This window comes from Camellia sinensis, chromosome 1 (assembly GCF_055761805.1).
Source record: "Camellia sinensis isolate YWXY chromosome 1, ASM5576180v1, whole genome shotgun sequence".
Taxonomy (NCBI): domain Eukaryota; kingdom Viridiplantae; phylum Streptophyta; class Magnoliopsida; order Ericales; family Theaceae; genus Camellia; species Camellia sinensis.
This window is the reverse complement of record NC_138961.1, coordinates 239422035-239440440: the sequence shown is the minus strand read 5'-3', so window position 1 is coordinate 239440440 and position 18406 is coordinate 239422035. Positions and strand designations below refer to the sequence as shown.

Here is an 18406-nt window from a genome sequence, read left to right as displayed (position 1 = left end):
AGAGAAAGAAGAGTGATAAATTTTTTAAAAGTAAAAAGTTTTGGAGTAAAAAATTTACTCCATGCCAACGGAGTAAATGTACATTTTGGAGTAAAAATTCACTGTCCTTCATTCAACTTTACTCAAAAGTAAGAAAAAAAAAGTTTTTAAGGACTAAAGTAAATAAGTAGCCCAACATAAAGGGACAAAAAGTGTAATTTATCTAAAACAAAACTAGTCCTAAAATAAAAATTGGAAGTTGTAGTTTACATTATTTCCATTGTCCAGTAAAGACGGTAGGAAAGCAAATTCCATAATTGGGATGACTTTCGGGGTGGAGGTTGAAATGCAACTTGTCCACATGAATGTGATGGTTAGTGTGCCCCTCCTAGGGGTTGAAGAAAAACTATACTTAGAATTTGTCAAGAAAATTGTTATGAATAGAAAAGTGCAATTTATGTACAGAAAATGTGGATGTTTTAAGAGTAATATATAAATTTATTTTTCAAATTTAATAATGTGTAAATAATATGATTAGTTGATGATTAAAAAATATATGAGAGAAATTTGTCTCAAATATTCTAATTAATTACCAAATCATTGAGTGTGAAAAATTAATATAATTTATGAGCTAAAAAGTGTCTACATTTTTTAATAATTGAGGTACACAATAGAAATGGCTCGGAAACATTATAATGAACCATACTTAAAACAACTTTTTCCAGTAACATTTTCCTTTGAAACTAGTACTGTATATACCGTCTTATGTGGTGTGTACAACCTTGCTTTTCCTATTAATTTTTTTTAACCCTTTTTTTCTGTGTGTTTAACAATCAAAGTTGAGAGAGTTATCAATCAAAAGCCGTGGCCAAGCAAGGTTAAATGAATGTGGACTGTTTGATATGTCCCTAATTCATTCAATGGCTCTCTCAAGTCATGGATCATGATTTCGACATTCAGGAAGCTAGAAAGAAAGTTGGTATAATTTTCGCCACAATAACGCCGAGAGAGGAAGACTGAAATAGTTACAAAGACTCTCTGGCTTCACTGACATCAATATTTTTAAAAAGCCTGCTACAGCTCTGATCAGGGTATGCATTGCATTGCATACATGCTTTGCTCCCATTATTTTAGAGCTACAAAGTCCCATACATACATCAATTATGAGTAAAAATAACGTATCGTCTTCTTCTTTTTATCGTGCTCTACTCGTAGCACTGTGCATTGCGGCTACTAATATTTTGTTAGTGTCAGCAACTGTGAATTCATCATCATTATCATCGTTAGAGGCCAAAGCTCTACTCAATAGCGGTTGGTGGGGAAACTTTTCTTCTGCAAATCATGGTCACTTGGCAGGTATCGCTTGTAATCAGGCAGGAAGTGTCGTTCGGAGTGTCCTTTCTCCTAATTCTGTTTATTCTTCTTCTTCTTCTTCTTCTTCTTCCCCCCACCGAAAGCTTGAAAACATGGATTGGACTTCCTTCCCAAACCTTCAATTTCTCGATCTCAGCTTCTGTGACTTAACTGGAAGCATCCCCGAGGAAATTGGTACTCTGTCAAAGCTCACCTACCTCGACCTCTCAAGCAACAAAAATCTTGAAGGTTTGCTACCTCTTACCCTGGGAAACCTCACCCAACTAGTACAACTTCGCATATATTATACTAATATCACTAGTCCAATCCCTTCATCTATTGGTCAATTGACTAATCTGATCTATCTCGATCTCTCTCCAAATCGAATCAACGGTTCCATCCCTGTAGAAATAGGAGATTTGATGCAATTGGCATACTTGGACCTTAGCCATAACCTCCTTACAGGTAAGATCCCATCTTCAATAGACACGTTGATTAACTTGAACTTTTTTGATGCATCTTCAAATCAAGTTAATGACACCATACCCGCTGAACTTGGGCTTTTATCCAACCTTAGACATCTCAATTTGTCATCAAACAAACTTTCAGGCCAACTACCACCAATCGAAGCTCCCAACAGGTTTCAGTATCTATGTAAGAAATCAATGTATAAAGAGAAATAGAGAATTGTATCTATGATTGTATTATTGATTGATTGTATTTGATGTATATTACAATTCCTATATATAGAAGAGAAGATGGTAGTAGGTGTAGGTGGTAGTGGAGGTGGTAGGTGGAGTGGGTGGTAGTGGTAATTTACATTTACACAATTTACATTAACAGCCCCCCTCAAACTCAAGGAGGATAGGTACTAGTCAACTTGAGTTTGGAGAGAATAACAAAACAGAAAAATAAGCTGACAAATAAAATTAAAAATGGGATAGGAGACACTGTATGGTTGTGTCAGACCGTTGTAGAAGACACGGTATGGTCGTGTCGGACCGTTGTAGCAGACAGTTTACGGGGTCATGTCGGACCGTTGTAGCAGACACTGTGTGGTCGTGTCAGACCGTTGTAGAAGACAGTTTATGGGGTCATGTCGGACCGGTGTAGCAGGACAGTTTACGGGGTCATGTCGGACCGTTGTAGAAGACAGTTTACGGGGTCATGTCGGACCGATGTAGTAGCTGACCGGAATCAATGTCGGGACAGTTTATGGGGTCATGTCGGACCGTTAAAAAGTCGCACCCTCAAAATGTGTGCCCAATTTTTCAAAAAGGTGTGCCATCAAAAGGCGTGCCCAATCCATCAAAAGGCGTGCCATCAAAAGGCGCGCCCAAGTTATAAAAAGATGTGCCGGACATGATGGCGAGGAGCGTCACCACATTGGCTTGCGCGCCCGTTTTGTCGTCTGGCGTCAAGTGGCGCGCGATACGCGTGTCTGCCATGTCTATTTAACCAAGGCAGATGCTGAGGCTGAGGCAAAGGCTAAGACAAAAAACTGGCTAAAAAACTCTGAGAAACTCTTCGTTGTCTTGAGAGAGATATTCTGTAACACTCTGTAACCAACCCTTCTCTGAAATACTTAGCAACCCATAACATGGCCTCGTCTTCCCGTTCAGCTACCCAGAATATGGCCTCTTCGTCCCGTGGTCTGCTTACTCTCTTTTCCGACCTCAACGAGTCAACAAGAGAGATAACTGGTGTGGTGGCCAGTGAACCTCAACCAAGCGCATCTGGTTTTGCTCCGTTGAACTTTCCGATGCGGTCGGTGGAGCAAAAAATGGCGGTGCAAACGGATATTGAGGCCAATCAGTATACTTTGAAGTCATGTGTGGAGACCATGACGGCGGTCACAAACCTGTCGCACCGGCTGCAGAGTAGGACAAATGAGGTGCAGCAGTTAAACGCCCAACTGGCTCTGCTCCAGCGCATGTATAAGAATGCGCGAGCAGAGATAAGTGTGCTAAAGGCGGAAAATAAGAAGCTGAAGCGGAAGGCCACCGTGATGTTCCTTGGAGGTCCGCCATATGCTGCAGTGGAGGAGTATGGGGGAGTGAACGTACTCGGCGGCGTGGAAAACACGGAGGCAGTACCGTCAAGGGCTGCTCAGGACGGAGGCAAGAAGAAGAGACCGGCGGCAGAGTAGAGAAGAAAAAGCCCACTTGTGGATGTGGTTGTTTGGGTTGTGTGTGTTGGGTTGTTGGGTATTTTGGTTTTTTTTTTTTTTTTTTTTTTGATGTAAAATGGTGATCGGGGTGAGCCCCGACATGAATAAAAGATGGGCTGTTGTGCAAATTTGGAAATTGTTTTGTGTTTTTTTTTTTTTTTTTTGGAAAGAATAATAATAATAAAAATGTATTAATGGGGAAGAGGCAATTCCCGTCGGTGTGTTTTTTGTTTTTTTTTTTTTTTTTTAATAAAAATAATAATAAGAAGAATAATATGGCGCATTGAAACTAGATCAAAACATATTCTAAGAAAGGTCGGTGAAAATGGTGTGAGCAAAAGGTGCTTAAAAAAATAAAAAATAAATAAAGAAATAAAGTGGAAGGAGATAAGAACACCATGATGGCTTTGGTGGGTGGAGTCTTTGGGTGAAGTGCAGAAGTGGACGTGGGTGCTGTAGTTAAGATAGTATAATAAGCATATATTAAAATAAAAGAAAGTGGCTGCAGAAGAAAAAGAAAAAAAAAAAAGAGGTATGGGTGAGAATATAATAAACAGATACAGAGAGAGAGAGAGAGAGAGTAAAAGAAAAGAAAGGGAAGGGAAGCATCAGAGGACTGGACCAAGGAGGGCCACGACATGGACGCGGTCGAGCATGGCGGATGAGTTCGTCGGCGGCGAATCGTAGCTGGTTGCCGGCGGCGAAGTTGGCGGTGCTGCCGGAGTAAGGCTGGACATTGACGCCCCATGTTGGGGGTTCGAGATGAAGACGATTTTGGCGTCGGTGACCATGGACATCCCAGATGGGGTGAAGATCAAAGTGAAGGCGAAGATGGTCCACCCTTCAGATGGCCGTCGAGAACGAGTGGGGCGGCCGTGATTCTCGCCTCAAATCTCAACAACTGGCAGCCGATATCTTCTCTTGGCTCACCCAATCCAAAGAACCACTATATATTGATGACTTGGAAAATATGCTTGATGAATTTATGCTTTCTCTCAATACTGAGATAGCAGATGGCAGTGTTGAGGAGAGAGCAGAGAAATTAATGGTTATGCATGAAGAATGTTTGGAAGGTGACTACAAGTCAATTCAAATACTAAAGGAAACCAATCCTCCGAGAGGTGTTGTTCCTCATATCAGACAGGACGACAGTACGGAACAGTGGTAGTAGATGAAGACGACCGAGACGGTGGTGTATGGGAGGACAACAGTGAGAGGAGGTGCAGTGGTGGTGGACTCGAATAAATTTCAAGGTATGTGTAGAAAATTCTAACGGATTAGATTGAGATCCGGCGGGCGGCCAAGGTGAGACTGCCGCCCGCCGATAAAGCGAAAATACTAGGTTCTAAACCTGCTCTGATACCATGTAAGAAATCAATGTATAAAGAGAAATAGAGAATTGTATATATGATTGTATGTAGAAAATCAATGTATAAAGAGAAAAATACAGAGAGAATAAATGTATCTGATGATCTTATTATTGATTGATGTACATTGATGTTATATATTTGATATTACAAGGATTCCTATTATATAGAAGAGGATTTGGGTAGTAGGTGAGGAGTAGGTGAGGGTAAATTGGTGGTAGGTGTAGTAGGTGTGGTAGTAGGTGGTGGTAGGTGTAGGTAGGTAAATTTTAACAGCCCCCCGCAAACTCAAGGAGGATAGAAACTAACCAACTTGAGTTTGGAGAGAGGAACAAAAAACAAGAAAATACATAAAAATAAAAGAGGATAAGAGACACTGTATGGTCGTGTCAGACCATTGGTGAAGACACTGGATGGTGGTGTCATAACGTTGTAGAGGACACTGTATGGGGGTGTCATAACCATGTAGAAGACAGTTTATGGGGTCATGTCGGACCGTTGTAGAAGACAGTTTACGGGGTCATGTCGGACCGTTGTAGAAGACAGTTTACGGGGTCATGTCGGACCGATGTAGCAGGACAGTTTACGGGGTCATGTCGGACCGTTGTAGCAGACAGTGTTGTGACAGTTGTTGTGACAGTTTACAAAGTCTTGTCGGACCCTTGTAGAAACTAACCGGAATCAATGTCGGGACAGTTTACAATCAAAAGGCGTGCCCAATCCATAAAAAGGCGTGCCATCAAAAGGCGTGCCCAATCCATAAAAAGACGTGCCATCAAAAGGCGCGCCAGACACGCGGCGATGCACGTGATCGACAGTGCGCGTGTCGGCCGCTTCGTCATGTGCTATATAAATGAAGGCGGAGGCTGAGAGAACATGTGGAAATCAAACCAGTCTGAAACCTCTGAAGAACTCTTCGTGGGCTGAGAGAGATACACTGGTAACACTCTGTAAACACTCTATAACCAACCCATCTCTGAAACACTCAGCAACCATAACATGGCCTCTTCTTCCCGTCCAGCTACCCAGAACATGGCCTCCTCTTCCCGTGGTCTGCTTACGCTCTTTCCAGAACTGAACGAGTCCACAAGAGAAATAACTGGTGCGGTGGCCAGTGAACCCCAACTAAACACTTCTGGGTTTGCTCCTTTGAACTTTCCGATGCGGTCGGTGGAGCAAAAAATGGCGGTGCAAACTGATATTGAGGCCAATCAGTATACTTTAAAGTCATGTGTGGAGACCATGACGGCGGTCACAAACTTGTCACACCGGCTGCAGAGCAGGACAAATGAGGTGCAGCAGTTAAACTCCCAGCTGGCTCTGCTCCAACGCATGTATAAGGATGCGCGAGCAGAGATAAGTGTGCTGAAGGCAGAAAATAAGGAGCTGAAGCGGAAGGCCACCGTGATGTTCCGTTTTGGAGGTCCGCCATATGCTGTAGTGGAGGAGTATGGGGGAGTGAACGTGCTCGGTGGCGTGGAAAACACGGAGGCAGCACCGTCAAGGGCCGCGCAGGATGGAGGCAAGAAGAAGAGACCGGCGGCAGAGTAGAGAAGAAAAATCCCGCCTGGGGATGGGGTTGTTTGGGTTTTGTTTGTGTTTTGTTTGTGTTTTTTTTTTTTTTTTTTTTTTTGGTTTTTTTTTTGTTTGTTTGTTTTTTTTTTTTTTTTTTTTGTTGTTTTGGTGTAAAATGGTGATCGGGGTGAGCCCCGACATGAATAAAATGAGTGTGGTGTGCAGTCCGTCTTCTGCCTTTTTGTTTGTTGTGTGTGTGTGTGTTTTTTTTTTTTTTTTTAATTTTGTTTTTTGTTTTTTTTTTTTTTTTTTTTTTTTTGTTTTTTTTTTTTTTTTTTTTTTGCAAAGAAATAATAATGAAAAAAAGATGAAAAATAAAGTGAAAGAAAAATAAAAAAGAAAGAAATTAGAAGAAGAGAATCACGTGGGTGGCTTGTAATGGAATCAGAGAAATGATGAGAGTGGGGTGAGTGGATAGAAAAAGGGATGAGAGAGAGAGGGAGTGGATGGAAGTAAAACATAAAAAAATAAGGAAAAAGAATGTTATTAGAAAGGGCATGTGCAAAGCAAGGTCTGTGTCGTGTGGTTTGCAAAAAGTGTGGTTTATAATAAAAAAAATAAAGTATGGGAAATGAAATAAAATAAAATAAAGAGTTTTCCAAGCACAAGACATGAAAGTTAAGCAATAGAGATAAATAAAAAATCAAGACCACCCATAAACCACGTGGGTGTACCTATCCTTGAGCCACTTGAAGCTCTTCCTCAGAGACCCTTTGACCTTCCCTTCAACAGAATAAACCTTATAGCTAGCAACCCTCTTCTTCCTCATAAACTCTGGATCATTCAAACCCCAAGATTTTGAAGAAGACGACGTCGTCTCGGTCAGATGCCTTCCGATCTCCAGTTTTCCGGCCAAAAGTCGTGAGAATCATACTGGCCGACGCCGACGCCACTGACTCTTCCAGTGACGACGAACCACAGGTTGTGAGAGTGAAGAGACACATCAGAGAGATCAATTTCAAGCAATCGCCTAAATCAGTAGCCAATCCAAGCAGTAAGAAGCGAAGCCACAAGACTATACGGTCGCCGGAATCTGACGTCACTCGCCAGAAAAAAGTTCCGCGGCGTCTGCCAGAGGCCGTGGGGGCGTTGGGCGGCGGAGATCCGAGACCCGACCCGGAGAAAGCGGGTCTGGCTTGGGACTTTTGATACGCCTGAGGAAGCCGCCACGGTGTACGACCGAGCTGCCTCCGTCGGATGGGGACACCTGGGCAAAGTGGAACTTGCTCTCCCGCCATTGCAGCAGGCTCTGACCATACTACTGATGTCCCTATGTCTGAAGTGATTTCAGATGAGTTTGCTTTTGGAAGCCACACAGTAGAGAGGATTGTGGTGATGATCTTGAGCTTACTCTTGGGAGCTCAAGGACCAGGTAAAGAAATGCTGAGCAGAAAAGATGGCGTGGGTTGACGTTGGCCAGAACACGGCGTCGGTGGCTGTCGTGTGGGCAGACGGAGGGAAGGTATGTGTAGAGGTCCGGCGGGCGGTCAAGGCGAGGCTGCCGCCCGCCGGTAAAACAGAATGACTAGGTTGTTAACCTTGCTCTGATACCATGTAGAAAATCAATGTATAAAGAGAAAAATACAGAGAGAATAAATGTATCTGATGATCTTATTATTGATTGATGTACATTGATGTTATATATTTGATATTACAAGGATTCCTATTATATAGAAGAGGATTTGGGTAGTAGGTGAGGAGTAGGTGAGGGTAAATTGGTGGTAGGTGTAGTAGGTGTGGTAGTAGGTGGTGGTAGGTGTAGGTAGGTAAATTTTAACATTGTATTATTGATTGATTGTATTTGATGTATATTATAATTCCTATATATAGAAGAGAAGATGGTAGTAGGTGTAGGTGGTAGTGGAGGTGGTAGGTGGAGTGGGTGGTAGTGGTGGTGGTAGGTGGAGTGGGTGGTAGTGGTAATTTACATTTACACAATTTACATTAACAATCTAGAACAGCTTAAAAATTTGGAGTACTTAGGATTGAATGACAATTATTTGAATGGAACAATACCAACCACACTTGCATGTTTGTCGCAATTACAGTACTTAAATCTCTCCCACAATAATCTCTCTGGCGATGTCCCATGCAGTGTTTACTCCATAATTGGTCTTCATGACTTGTCATGCAATCCTCTCAACCGTCAAATCCCACAATATGGATATGATTGTCCACCCGATGATTGTCCGCCCCCGTCACAAGACCCATCCCAGAAAAGAATAGTGATGCTTACTCTCCTCATTTCTCTCCTTATCATAGTTTTCCTTAGTTTACTTGCATTTGCGTGTTTTCGTTGTCACAAGACCCATAAAAAAGAAGCTAAGGAAAGAGCAATTAAAAATGGGGATATTTGCTCGATATGGAATTATGATGGAAGAATTGCATATGAAGATATCATCAAAGCAACAAATGACTTTGACATCAGATATTGCATTGGAACTGGCGGTTATGGCAGCTTGTATAGAGCTCAATTGCCGAGTGGCAAAGTAGTTGTCTTGAAGAAACTCCATCGTTTCGAAGCAGAGGAGTCTGCTTTTGACAAGAGTTTTAGAAATGAGGTGCAAATGTTAACTAACATACGGCACCGAAACATAATGAAGCTTTATGGGTTCTGTTTGCACAATAGATGCATGTTCTTGGTGTTTGAGTACATGGAAAGGGGAAGCTTGTTTTGTGCCCTGAGATTTGAGGTTGAAGCTGTTGAATTAGGATGGACTCAGAGGGTAAACATCATTAAATTAATAGCACGTGCTCTATCCTACCTGCACCATGATTGCACCCCACCTATTGTTCATCGGGACATATCGACAAACAACATTCTGTTGAACTCTGAAATGGAGGCTTTCATTGGCGACTTTGGCACTGCTAGATTGTTATATCCCGATTCATCGAATCAAACCTAATTGCAGGGACTTACGGATATATTGCCCCATGTAACAACAATATTTTTCATTTATACGTATTTATTTTTTCAATAAAAAGAAGGGAAAAAAAATTTTGGTCTAAGTTTTTTTTAGTGACATTCATATTTAGTGGCTAACAATTTTTTATCCTAAGTCACTGATAGATAAATATTCCACATAATTATTTGTCATTAACTTGCTTCAAAATAGAAAGTGAAAATATAGAATTTCTTTCATTAATCTTTTTGTTTGTGCAGAACTTGCCTATACAATGGTTGTGACTGAAAAGTGTGATGTTTATAGCTTTGGGGTAGTAGCACTAGAAACAATCATGGGAAGGCATCCAGGAAAACTTCTCTCATCATTAGCATCGCCGTTCACACAAAACTTAATGCTAACTAATGTCTTAGACTCGCGCATTCCGCATCCAACTAATCCAGTGGTTGTAAGGAACATTGTTCTAGTTGCTATTGTGGCACTTGCATGTGTGTGTTCTGAGCCGAGATCTCATCCAACAATGCTATGCATATCTCAAGAGTTGCTTGTATGCAAGAAGACTTTAGCTACACATTTTCGTACAATTTCACTACGACAACTATTGAATCCAAAAATGGATTTTACACAATAAAGGAATAAAGTCAATGCATGAGTTTCTCATCGGAATAAAAATACCCCTTTTGAAATGTTGATTATCATTTTTTTATGGGTCTTGGGTGTTATAACTATTATTTACATATGAATTTTTCACCTACTCAGCAAACTCGTGCCACAATGAAAAGAATGTTCCCCCACAGATTTTGAAGTTCAGATATTCATATTATGTTTCTAAGCTTGTGTCTATTCAGGAAGTGCATTATCTCTAGGAATTCTTAACATCCCTTTCACATAGAATAAACACAAAGGGTCCCCGTTGTGAAATCATCATTAGAACATTATCATCATTTGACCATACTTCGCTAAAGCATGAAAATTTCTGTTTCAAATTTCTACCTTTGCAGAGGACATGTATCATCACTCTATCTAGTGACATGCACACATTTGTACAAGTGCAGTTGCACTGGGAGTAAGACTCACAGGAATTTAGGATCGGAAAAGTTCCAGCAATCTCCATGCATGTGGCTCAACCATGACAGATTAAAATGCAAGCATAATAGTAAACAGCCTTCATTTAGGAGTTCTCTTCTATAGAATAAAAATTAAAATTAAAATTAAACAAAGGCACAAAGCAGGAACATCTGAAGTTTGAGTCTGTTTAAGTTCAAAACAATCTATAAAGCCACACACAAGAGTGGCTTCATGATCCTCTCAGAACTTTCTAACCAAGCCATGGATCATACTGCACCAAAAGGCAAAACCCACCAACATCTTAACCTCTATGGAAAACGATCCAGTATTAACTTCAAGACCCAATTCTGCAATTATCCGCTGCTCAAATTGATTCCATTCATGACATGTGAAAAAGGAAGGGAGATGGGGAAAAATAATGCACATGAACTCAATGTTCTGGTTGTCTGATAATAGGTTTTGGTGAGCGATGAGGACAATTAAGGTGATGTGGAGAAGCATATTGGCCGTTTGGTAGGGAGGGGCTCCGTGCTGGTTGCCCATTCTTTGGTAATGCTCTTGTCTGCTGTTTAGTGACATTTCTAGTATATGGGTTAATCATCCCAGCCCGTTCAGCCTGCATAGCCTGGAAGTAGGATGAGGAACAGGCCATGTCCTTGAGGTCGGGTAAAGGCTTCAGTTGTTCAATAACTTCACTCATCAGAGGTCTGGCTTTTGGATCACGGGTAAGGCAACGAGAAGCCAACTGAGCTGCTTTATGAGCACCCTTTACTGAGAAGTGACCTTCAAGGCGAGGATCTATTAGTTGATAGAACTTTCTCCTATCTCCAAGATATGGTCGTGCCCATTCTACTAAGTTATGCTCCCCATTTGGTCGGCTTTTGTCCATGGATCGTCGGCCAGTCAACATTTCAAGTAAAACAACCCCAAAGCTGTAGACATCACTCTTTGATGTCAGATGTCCTGCCATAAAATGGATGATATATATAACTCTCTGTTGTTCTTTTAAACATGCCAAACACAAACATTCCATAGAGCATATACATAACATATATATAGCCATAACCTAAGTGTCTACAGTTTTGGAAAAGCATTCCATATCCAAATTGTAGTGTCACATTTAAGTGTGTCCATATCAAACTATATAACTAAGTTTCATCAATCAAGTAGAGGCGCCCATTACAACAATTTGATAATCCAATGCTTACATCATTGTTGTTGACCTAAGGTAAATTAAACATCAGAGCCAAAACAAATACGGAAACTATATATATAGTAATTTATAATTCATGCTTCTTCTAGGTTCATTCATACTAAATGAAATATGTATAAATTATGACAGGAATAAATCTTTGCTCTCCAGTGCATTGATCTGCTCATTTTTTGGTTTTCTGGCTATACTCATGTGAATATTCACAGAAGAATTTTCTTTATTGGAAACCAGGCCTAGCTCACCTAAGTTCAAGCGAGCAAAGCTTAAACGCCATTCCATCTTTGTCAAGCCAATCCAGAACAATCTAGTATTTTACTTGGCTCAGGCAGGTTCATTTGCTGCCCCATATATAATTCATTCGCACACCAAATTTTGTGTTTCTATACATATATTCAAGTATTTTCAGTTTGTCCTCAAACCATCAACCATTTAAAAAGGGGAAACAAATAGGGAATTTCAAGATGAACCGTTATTTGGAAACTAAGTTGACAAAGCAAATTAATGACACTCGGAGAAATGTGCCTGAAAAGAGTCACATGGAGTATTCTACATTCAAGTAATGCCTTCTTGTAAAGGAAACAATAGAATATCATAAATCCAGTCCATAAATCCCATGAACCCAGGAACCAGAAGGGGAAAGAGCACAGGTACAAATGAGATTTCAAATATATCCAAAATAAATAAATAAATAATGAACATATAATCTAACCATGCTGACCTGTCATGACATACTCTGGGGCAGCATAGCCATATGTTCCCATTACTCGAGTAGACACATGGGTCTTATCTCCTTCTGGGCCGTCTTTCGCAAGTCCAAAATCAGAAAGCTTCGCATTGTAGTCCTGAAAAAAGAAGTTCGAGAAAACAATAAGTCTAAACAATAGGAAAACTATGTTGTTCTATGAACTGTTGAAGCAACATACCACATCTAAAAGGATATTTGAGGTTTTAAAATCTCGATATATGACTGGCCTTTCAGCTTCCTCATGAAGAAAGGCAAGACCCTTTGCAGCACCAAGTGCAATTTTCATTCTGATGGACCAAGGAAGAGGCAAAGACCCTGCCACAGAATTCATAGGTGTCATTTGTTTTTAAAATAATAAGCAGAAGTCAGTTGGTGGGTGAGGCATATGGAAATATTTAAAGAAAGAATTAGTCCAGTTGCATACTTTTGAACAGGTGATTTTCCAAACTTCCCCGAGGCATAAACTCATATACAAGCAGCCTTTGATCATCCTCAATGCAACACCCAATTAATTTAACCAAATTAGGGTGAAGAAGGTCACCAAGAACATTTACTTCAGCCTGCCAAACGAAAAGTAAAAAAGAACTATCAATCAGAACAAGTAAAACAAAGATACTCTGTTCAGAAATCTTTCTGAAAAGGAGAAATATTCATACAAGCCACTCCTTATGACCCTGAAGTCCATCATGATTGAGGGTTTTTACTGCAACCGTAAGCCCTGTTCCAGGTCTCACTGGTGTTGTTCCACTCTCATTGATCCAACCTTTGTAAACACAACCAAATCCTCCCTCCCCAAGGAGACTCTCGGGTCTAAAATTCCTCGTTGCAGACTTAAGCTCATTGTAAGAGAACTTTCGAAGCTGAGAAGAAATGTTCAGTTCGTCTATGTTGGGAGTGCTTTCTGCATTGCTTGTGGTTGAGGATGATACAGCTGGGGCAACTGGTTGGTCTATGCTTGTCTCATTTGTAGATTTACTCTCCACTATACACGCAAAAAAAAACACCAAATGTCAAGTTATCTAATTCATTAACAATTGGCTACCCCATGCATGGACGCATTCATAGTTCCCGATTTGACACATCATAATACACTATACATCAGTCTCAAGAAAAGGTTCTCAAATGTGGCAGAATATGACATACAAAATTTCCCACATGACTACGTACATCTATCAGTAAGGATTGCAGCATTTTATAAGTTCATATTCCTTGTACCTCCATATTAAGTGATCAACAACTAACAGAGCTGAATATCATGGAGAAAAACAGTATGGCAATATAGCTGTGTATCATGGAGAAAACAATAAGGCAATACAGCTCCAAAACACAATCACAATCAATGGCTTAAAACTTCATAAATCTATGTCTGAACTTTTCATCCTCATTTCTAAGATATACAACAAGCTTTGAATGCATAAAATCTAAGTATATAAAACAATCTTTGTGCGTCAAAACCAAGCAATGATTTACGAATTTTTTTCCTGATAACTCAACTTAATCTTTATGATTTTTTTCCCTAAACTTAACCAATTATTTTAAGGATTTCTTAAAACTTTTGAATCATGTTAAATAGATATTAAAATCCCAGTAAGTAATGCAAGCCCCTGCTAAGTTGAGTAGCCCAATAATCGCAACCTTGCACATTGGTTTTGTTAAATTCACTGTGCACATATGCTAATAGCAGAAAATTTTTGGATAAAAAATAAAACATAAAAAAATAGTTTTTTATCTTTTTAATATATATATATGTATATATTGCTCTCTCTTTTAAGCATTAACAATATATGCAAAATGTAGTCAGCATTGCTTCCATGTTTGGTGGACACATGTGAGACAATTAGTTTTGCTTGTTATTTATTTATTGCGTCATTAAGTTTTTTATTCTCTTGAAAAGCATTAAATCACATTAAGTGTTTGGGTTATTTTTTTGTGTTCTAACATTATTTTCTTGATTCCGTTCATTACTCTCATAACTCACCACACTTCTATCCATATATGCTAGTCTTTTTTCATGGAAAATTAAAAATATTCTTAAAATGGCAGTAGAGACATCCATAAGAAAGCAATGAGTACTGCACCAGAACTACGAAGAAAGTAAAAGGAAAGACAAAATAGACATACTGGATCAAGATTCAATCATCTAATAACACAGTGTCTAGGTCAAAGAATTTCATACAATATATATAAGATTGCAAAACGTGTTAAAATCCACGAAAATTACATCCAGTTTCAAAAGCATATTTGACATGAAGACCCAAGGGCTGTTTATTACATATATTCATCAAACATGGTGCTATACTGTTCGCCTTTCTGTCTTTGAATTCTATCCCAAATTAGTTTTTAGTTATCGATTAGACCACTATATTGCCATGCAGTATCAGAAAATCACGAGAAAAAATATATATTTGCAACAAAAATACTTTTCTTAAATAAAGGTGTTTCATCATGCCAAATGTATCTGAGGCAAGACCACTAATTACAGAAAACAACCTAGAGGAATTTCAAAGGCGTTTCAGCAAGTTTCACAACAAATAATCTATGCATGCATCCAAAATGTGAATCAAAACGAGTGCATTATGCCTTTTTTGTTATGGGATCCATCATAAACTTGATACATCCATGATCTGTACTCTATGTATGAATCATCAAGTTTTAAAGCTCAAGAGTAAGTGATATAGTTTCCATATTCTTAACAAAACCTCTTAACTACTAGAGAAATCTTCTCTATATATTATGTAACTTCAATCTAAAGAAACACATAAATACAACATTCCATAAATCACATCCCAAAAGATGCAAGTATACGAACACAATACACCGCAAAATCAAGTCATACACCTTTCATTGAGCCTGAATCTGCTCCAGCAGCATTCACAGAGTGTTGTCTTTCTAGGTTTATGAAATTCTCTGGGTTGTGGAATGAAATTTGAAACTTGATTGTTTCTATGTTAGGAAGGGTTAATTATTAGAAGTTGGCTTTGTGTTTCCAGGGTTCTCATAAGGCCAAAAACAGGCCTTGAGAGAAACAAGGGTGGTTTAGTTGGCTGGATCAATAAGATAAATATTTGACAGCTGTAATCTCTCTCTCTCTCTCTCTCTCTCTCTCTCTCTCACTTAGTATACAGTCTTACAGTTATTTTTTTATTCGCTTCTCTTGCTCCCCTTCTAGAACTATTGTCTCCTTTCTCTGTTTGTTAATCTCTCTCCCAGCCTATCTCCTACTCAATCTCTTCTTGCCTCTCTCCATTCCTCTTTCTTCTCTCTTATATCTCCAATTCTCACAGAACGCTTTTGTCCTTCGTTCAGCCTATTTGTTCCCCAATCTCTTCTTGACTCTCTCCTCTCATTCTTTTCTCTTATATTCTCCAATTCTCATAGAAATCTTTTGCTCTTTGTATCTCTTAGCTTAATTTCAAAAACCCTAGCCCAATATAAATAAATAAAAAATGCAGTATGAGTCAGCGAGTGAGACGTGCATATCATTTTGCATTTCATGGTGTTATACACCTACTTTTTGTCTTAGTAGCAGGGAACTTCTATGGGGGTCTCGCTCCCCCACCACCTCCATCCTGAGAGAGGCTACTTGATACTGATAAGAATTCATGTGAGAGTAACTAATCAAAAAAAAAAAAAATTAGAGAGTAACAGGATACAATGCCAGGCCATTATAGAATTACCAACTATTTGTTTTTAATAAAAAGTTAAAATTGGATATAACCGAGTGATCAAATTTCTGTAGGTTCAATGTCCTTCACCAACAAATATAACAAAACTAGATTACTATCAAGTACGCAAGACAATGAACAAAATAAAACATGCACGTAACACGCAATTGATCACAACAATGTACTCTTGCCAGACCAAAAGTTTAGCTGAAATCCATGACAGAGATCAAGAATTATGAGCAACAAATATTCGAGAAGATCAAATAAAAAAATCCTCTTCGATCAAATAGTGGAATCAAATCTAACGTACACTTAAACATGCACAAATTCAATATGATCATTGCACGACACAACCACCAAATGTCCATTCAAACTTAACAGCATGCACCAATTCGGGAATATCATATAATGAGCATCTTTCCGTCAATGATGGCAACAAATTTATAAATAAATATATTATCTTGCACAGGCAATTTTCAGGGAAGTCATAAACCGGGAAATTTTTTAGTAAGTCGTTTCAAGAGTATACCATCTTGTGTGCTTGTACAACTTATAGAGCTCTCTACTTTGGACCTTGTGGGCATACACCTCTCTAAAAATCTGAATTTGAACCAACAACCCATCTGCGCAGCATCTTCATCTTCCCTCTCCTTTGATTTATCCACAACCCAATTCCCCACCTTAACAGCATCAGCAGATTCAGGACTTAACCCCATTTTCCTCTCAACCCCAAATTTAAATTCTCTTTTTATTATATTTTTTTATTTTTTTATCAGCAACAAAAGAAAGATTTTATTTAGACGGAAAAGAAAACAAATTTAAATTCTCATACACCACTTCAAAGTACCTCAATCCATCTAATGTCTCTTAATAAATTTACCCTAATCTCAAGACTCAGAACACATCAAAACCCACTGAAAAAAGAAAAATTAAGAACTACCCAAAGGAATTTGTATATATATATATATATATGTGTGTGTGTGTATGTATAACTCTACAAATAAATAATTAAAAGCTTTGAATTCATCAACCACCAAAGAGAGTTACCAACACTCGATTTGAAAACCCACAAAATCTCTCAAACACAGATGAGAAAATCGGGTTGAGCGGGCTGCGAAAAGTCGAAATGGGCATGACCCATATCAGGAAAAACGACATGCAAGACAAAACCCACAATGCAGAGTTATATACGAGTACCACATTGATAAGAAGTGTATAATTCAGAGGCCCGAAAACCCTAGAAATTGAGGCGTAGAAGATGAAGGGTTCGGAGTCCAAAACGAAGTCGGAATTACGAGAATCCTACATGAGTACACACACGCACAAACACAAACACAAACACAGACACAAAAGACATTACTATATACAAGCCTATCAATGTTCGAATATGATCCCCTAAAGAAAAGGGTTTTCGAAGATAGAGACAACGACACAGGCTGCTTTCGAGGCCAAGCAAGAAAAACAGGAGACTCTGTGTGTGTGAGAGAGAGAGAGTACTGTGCAGAGACTAGAGAGAGAGAGAGAGAGAAACGTGCGTTTTGCGTGAAAAGCAGTGAGATAGAGAGAAGAGATGCTCGAAGGGATAATGGAGACAGAGTGGGGAAGGCAAAAACAACGGGCGGTGAGGGGGAGTATTAGTGAATTTGAGATGTGATTGGTTTTTGAAGATTTTGTGACGTGGGATTAGAGGAGAGTGGGGTCCACTTACAAGGTCTGTCACTCAAAAACATTTCACTTTCTTCGTAGAAATAGCACAGTATAACCGACTGGACCCGCAAATGGGTCCCACTTTTATTTGGGTTCTCGCTTTGGAGAAATTATTTGGTGGTGGGAGAGTATGGTGAGGTTGTGTTTTGGAAGTGTTGTGGTTGGCAGTGGAAGTGGATTCATACTTTTGTATTGGATTATGATAGAATAGCAAGAGAACTTTGCAATTGGTGGTTGGTTGAGATCACAATTTAATAATTTTTTGGGTCACCTTTCTCTCCCGACTAAAATCATATTGGAGCATGTTGTTAGGTTTCATGGGTCTACTATAGAGTCCACACCGATAATCTAAATTATTAATATTTGAGATTCATCAAATATTTTATTCATATAAAATATCATGTTAATCAAATATCGATAGTCATTTGATCATATAAAATTTGTGTTAACGACAATTATAATTTTAAAAATTAGTTATTGACACAATTGTAACCAATCAATTAGATATTGATATTTGATTATCATTTTTTTTTGCATAAATAAAGTACTCGACAAATCTTAAATATTGAATGATTTAAATTATCAATATGAATTTTGTATGAGTCTACAGAAGTTCAACATGATCCTCCACTTGAAAAATCCAACTTGGGAGAAGCACTAT

At 39.0% G+C, this 18406-nt stretch overlaps 2 protein-coding genes across 3 annotated transcripts; one reads left to right on the top strand and one right to left on the bottom strand.

Annotated features, from left to right (window-relative positions):
- The first annotated feature begins 1011 nt into the window (after positions 1 to 1011).
- Positions 1012 to 10053, top strand: LOC114323383 (uncharacterized). The gene is given in 5 exon segments (XM_082921337.1): positions 1012 to 1986; positions 7688 to 7816; positions 8401 to 9345; positions 9348 to 9380; positions 9608 to 10053. Coding segments are annotated over 5 exon segments (2322 nt in total). The 5' UTR covers positions 1012 to 1142; the 3' UTR covers positions 9979 to 10053.
- Positions 10054 to 10501: 448 nt separating this feature from the next.
- LOC114321291 (serine/threonine-protein kinase PBL34) lies at positions 10502 to 17587 on the bottom strand. 2 transcript variants are annotated; one of them, XM_028268473.2, is made up of 6 exons: positions 16568 to 17587; positions 13030 to 13355; positions 12798 to 12933; positions 12552 to 12688; positions 12347 to 12470; positions 10502 to 11378 (listed from the first exon to the last, which is right to left on the bottom strand). In XM_028268473.2, exons 1-6 carry the CDS (start codon positions 16752 to 16754, stop codon positions 10846 to 10848), a joined length of 1443 nt encoding a protein of 480 aa, XP_028124274.2. In that variant the 5' UTR covers positions 16755 to 17587; the 3' UTR covers positions 10502 to 10845. The 2 variants fall into 2 exon arrangements, with proteins under 2 accessions (XP_028124274.2, XP_082755704.1); XM_082899578.1 differs by having other exon boundaries at positions 12361 to 12470; positions 16568 to 17572.
- Between the last annotated feature and the right edge of the window lie 819 nt (positions 17588 to 18406).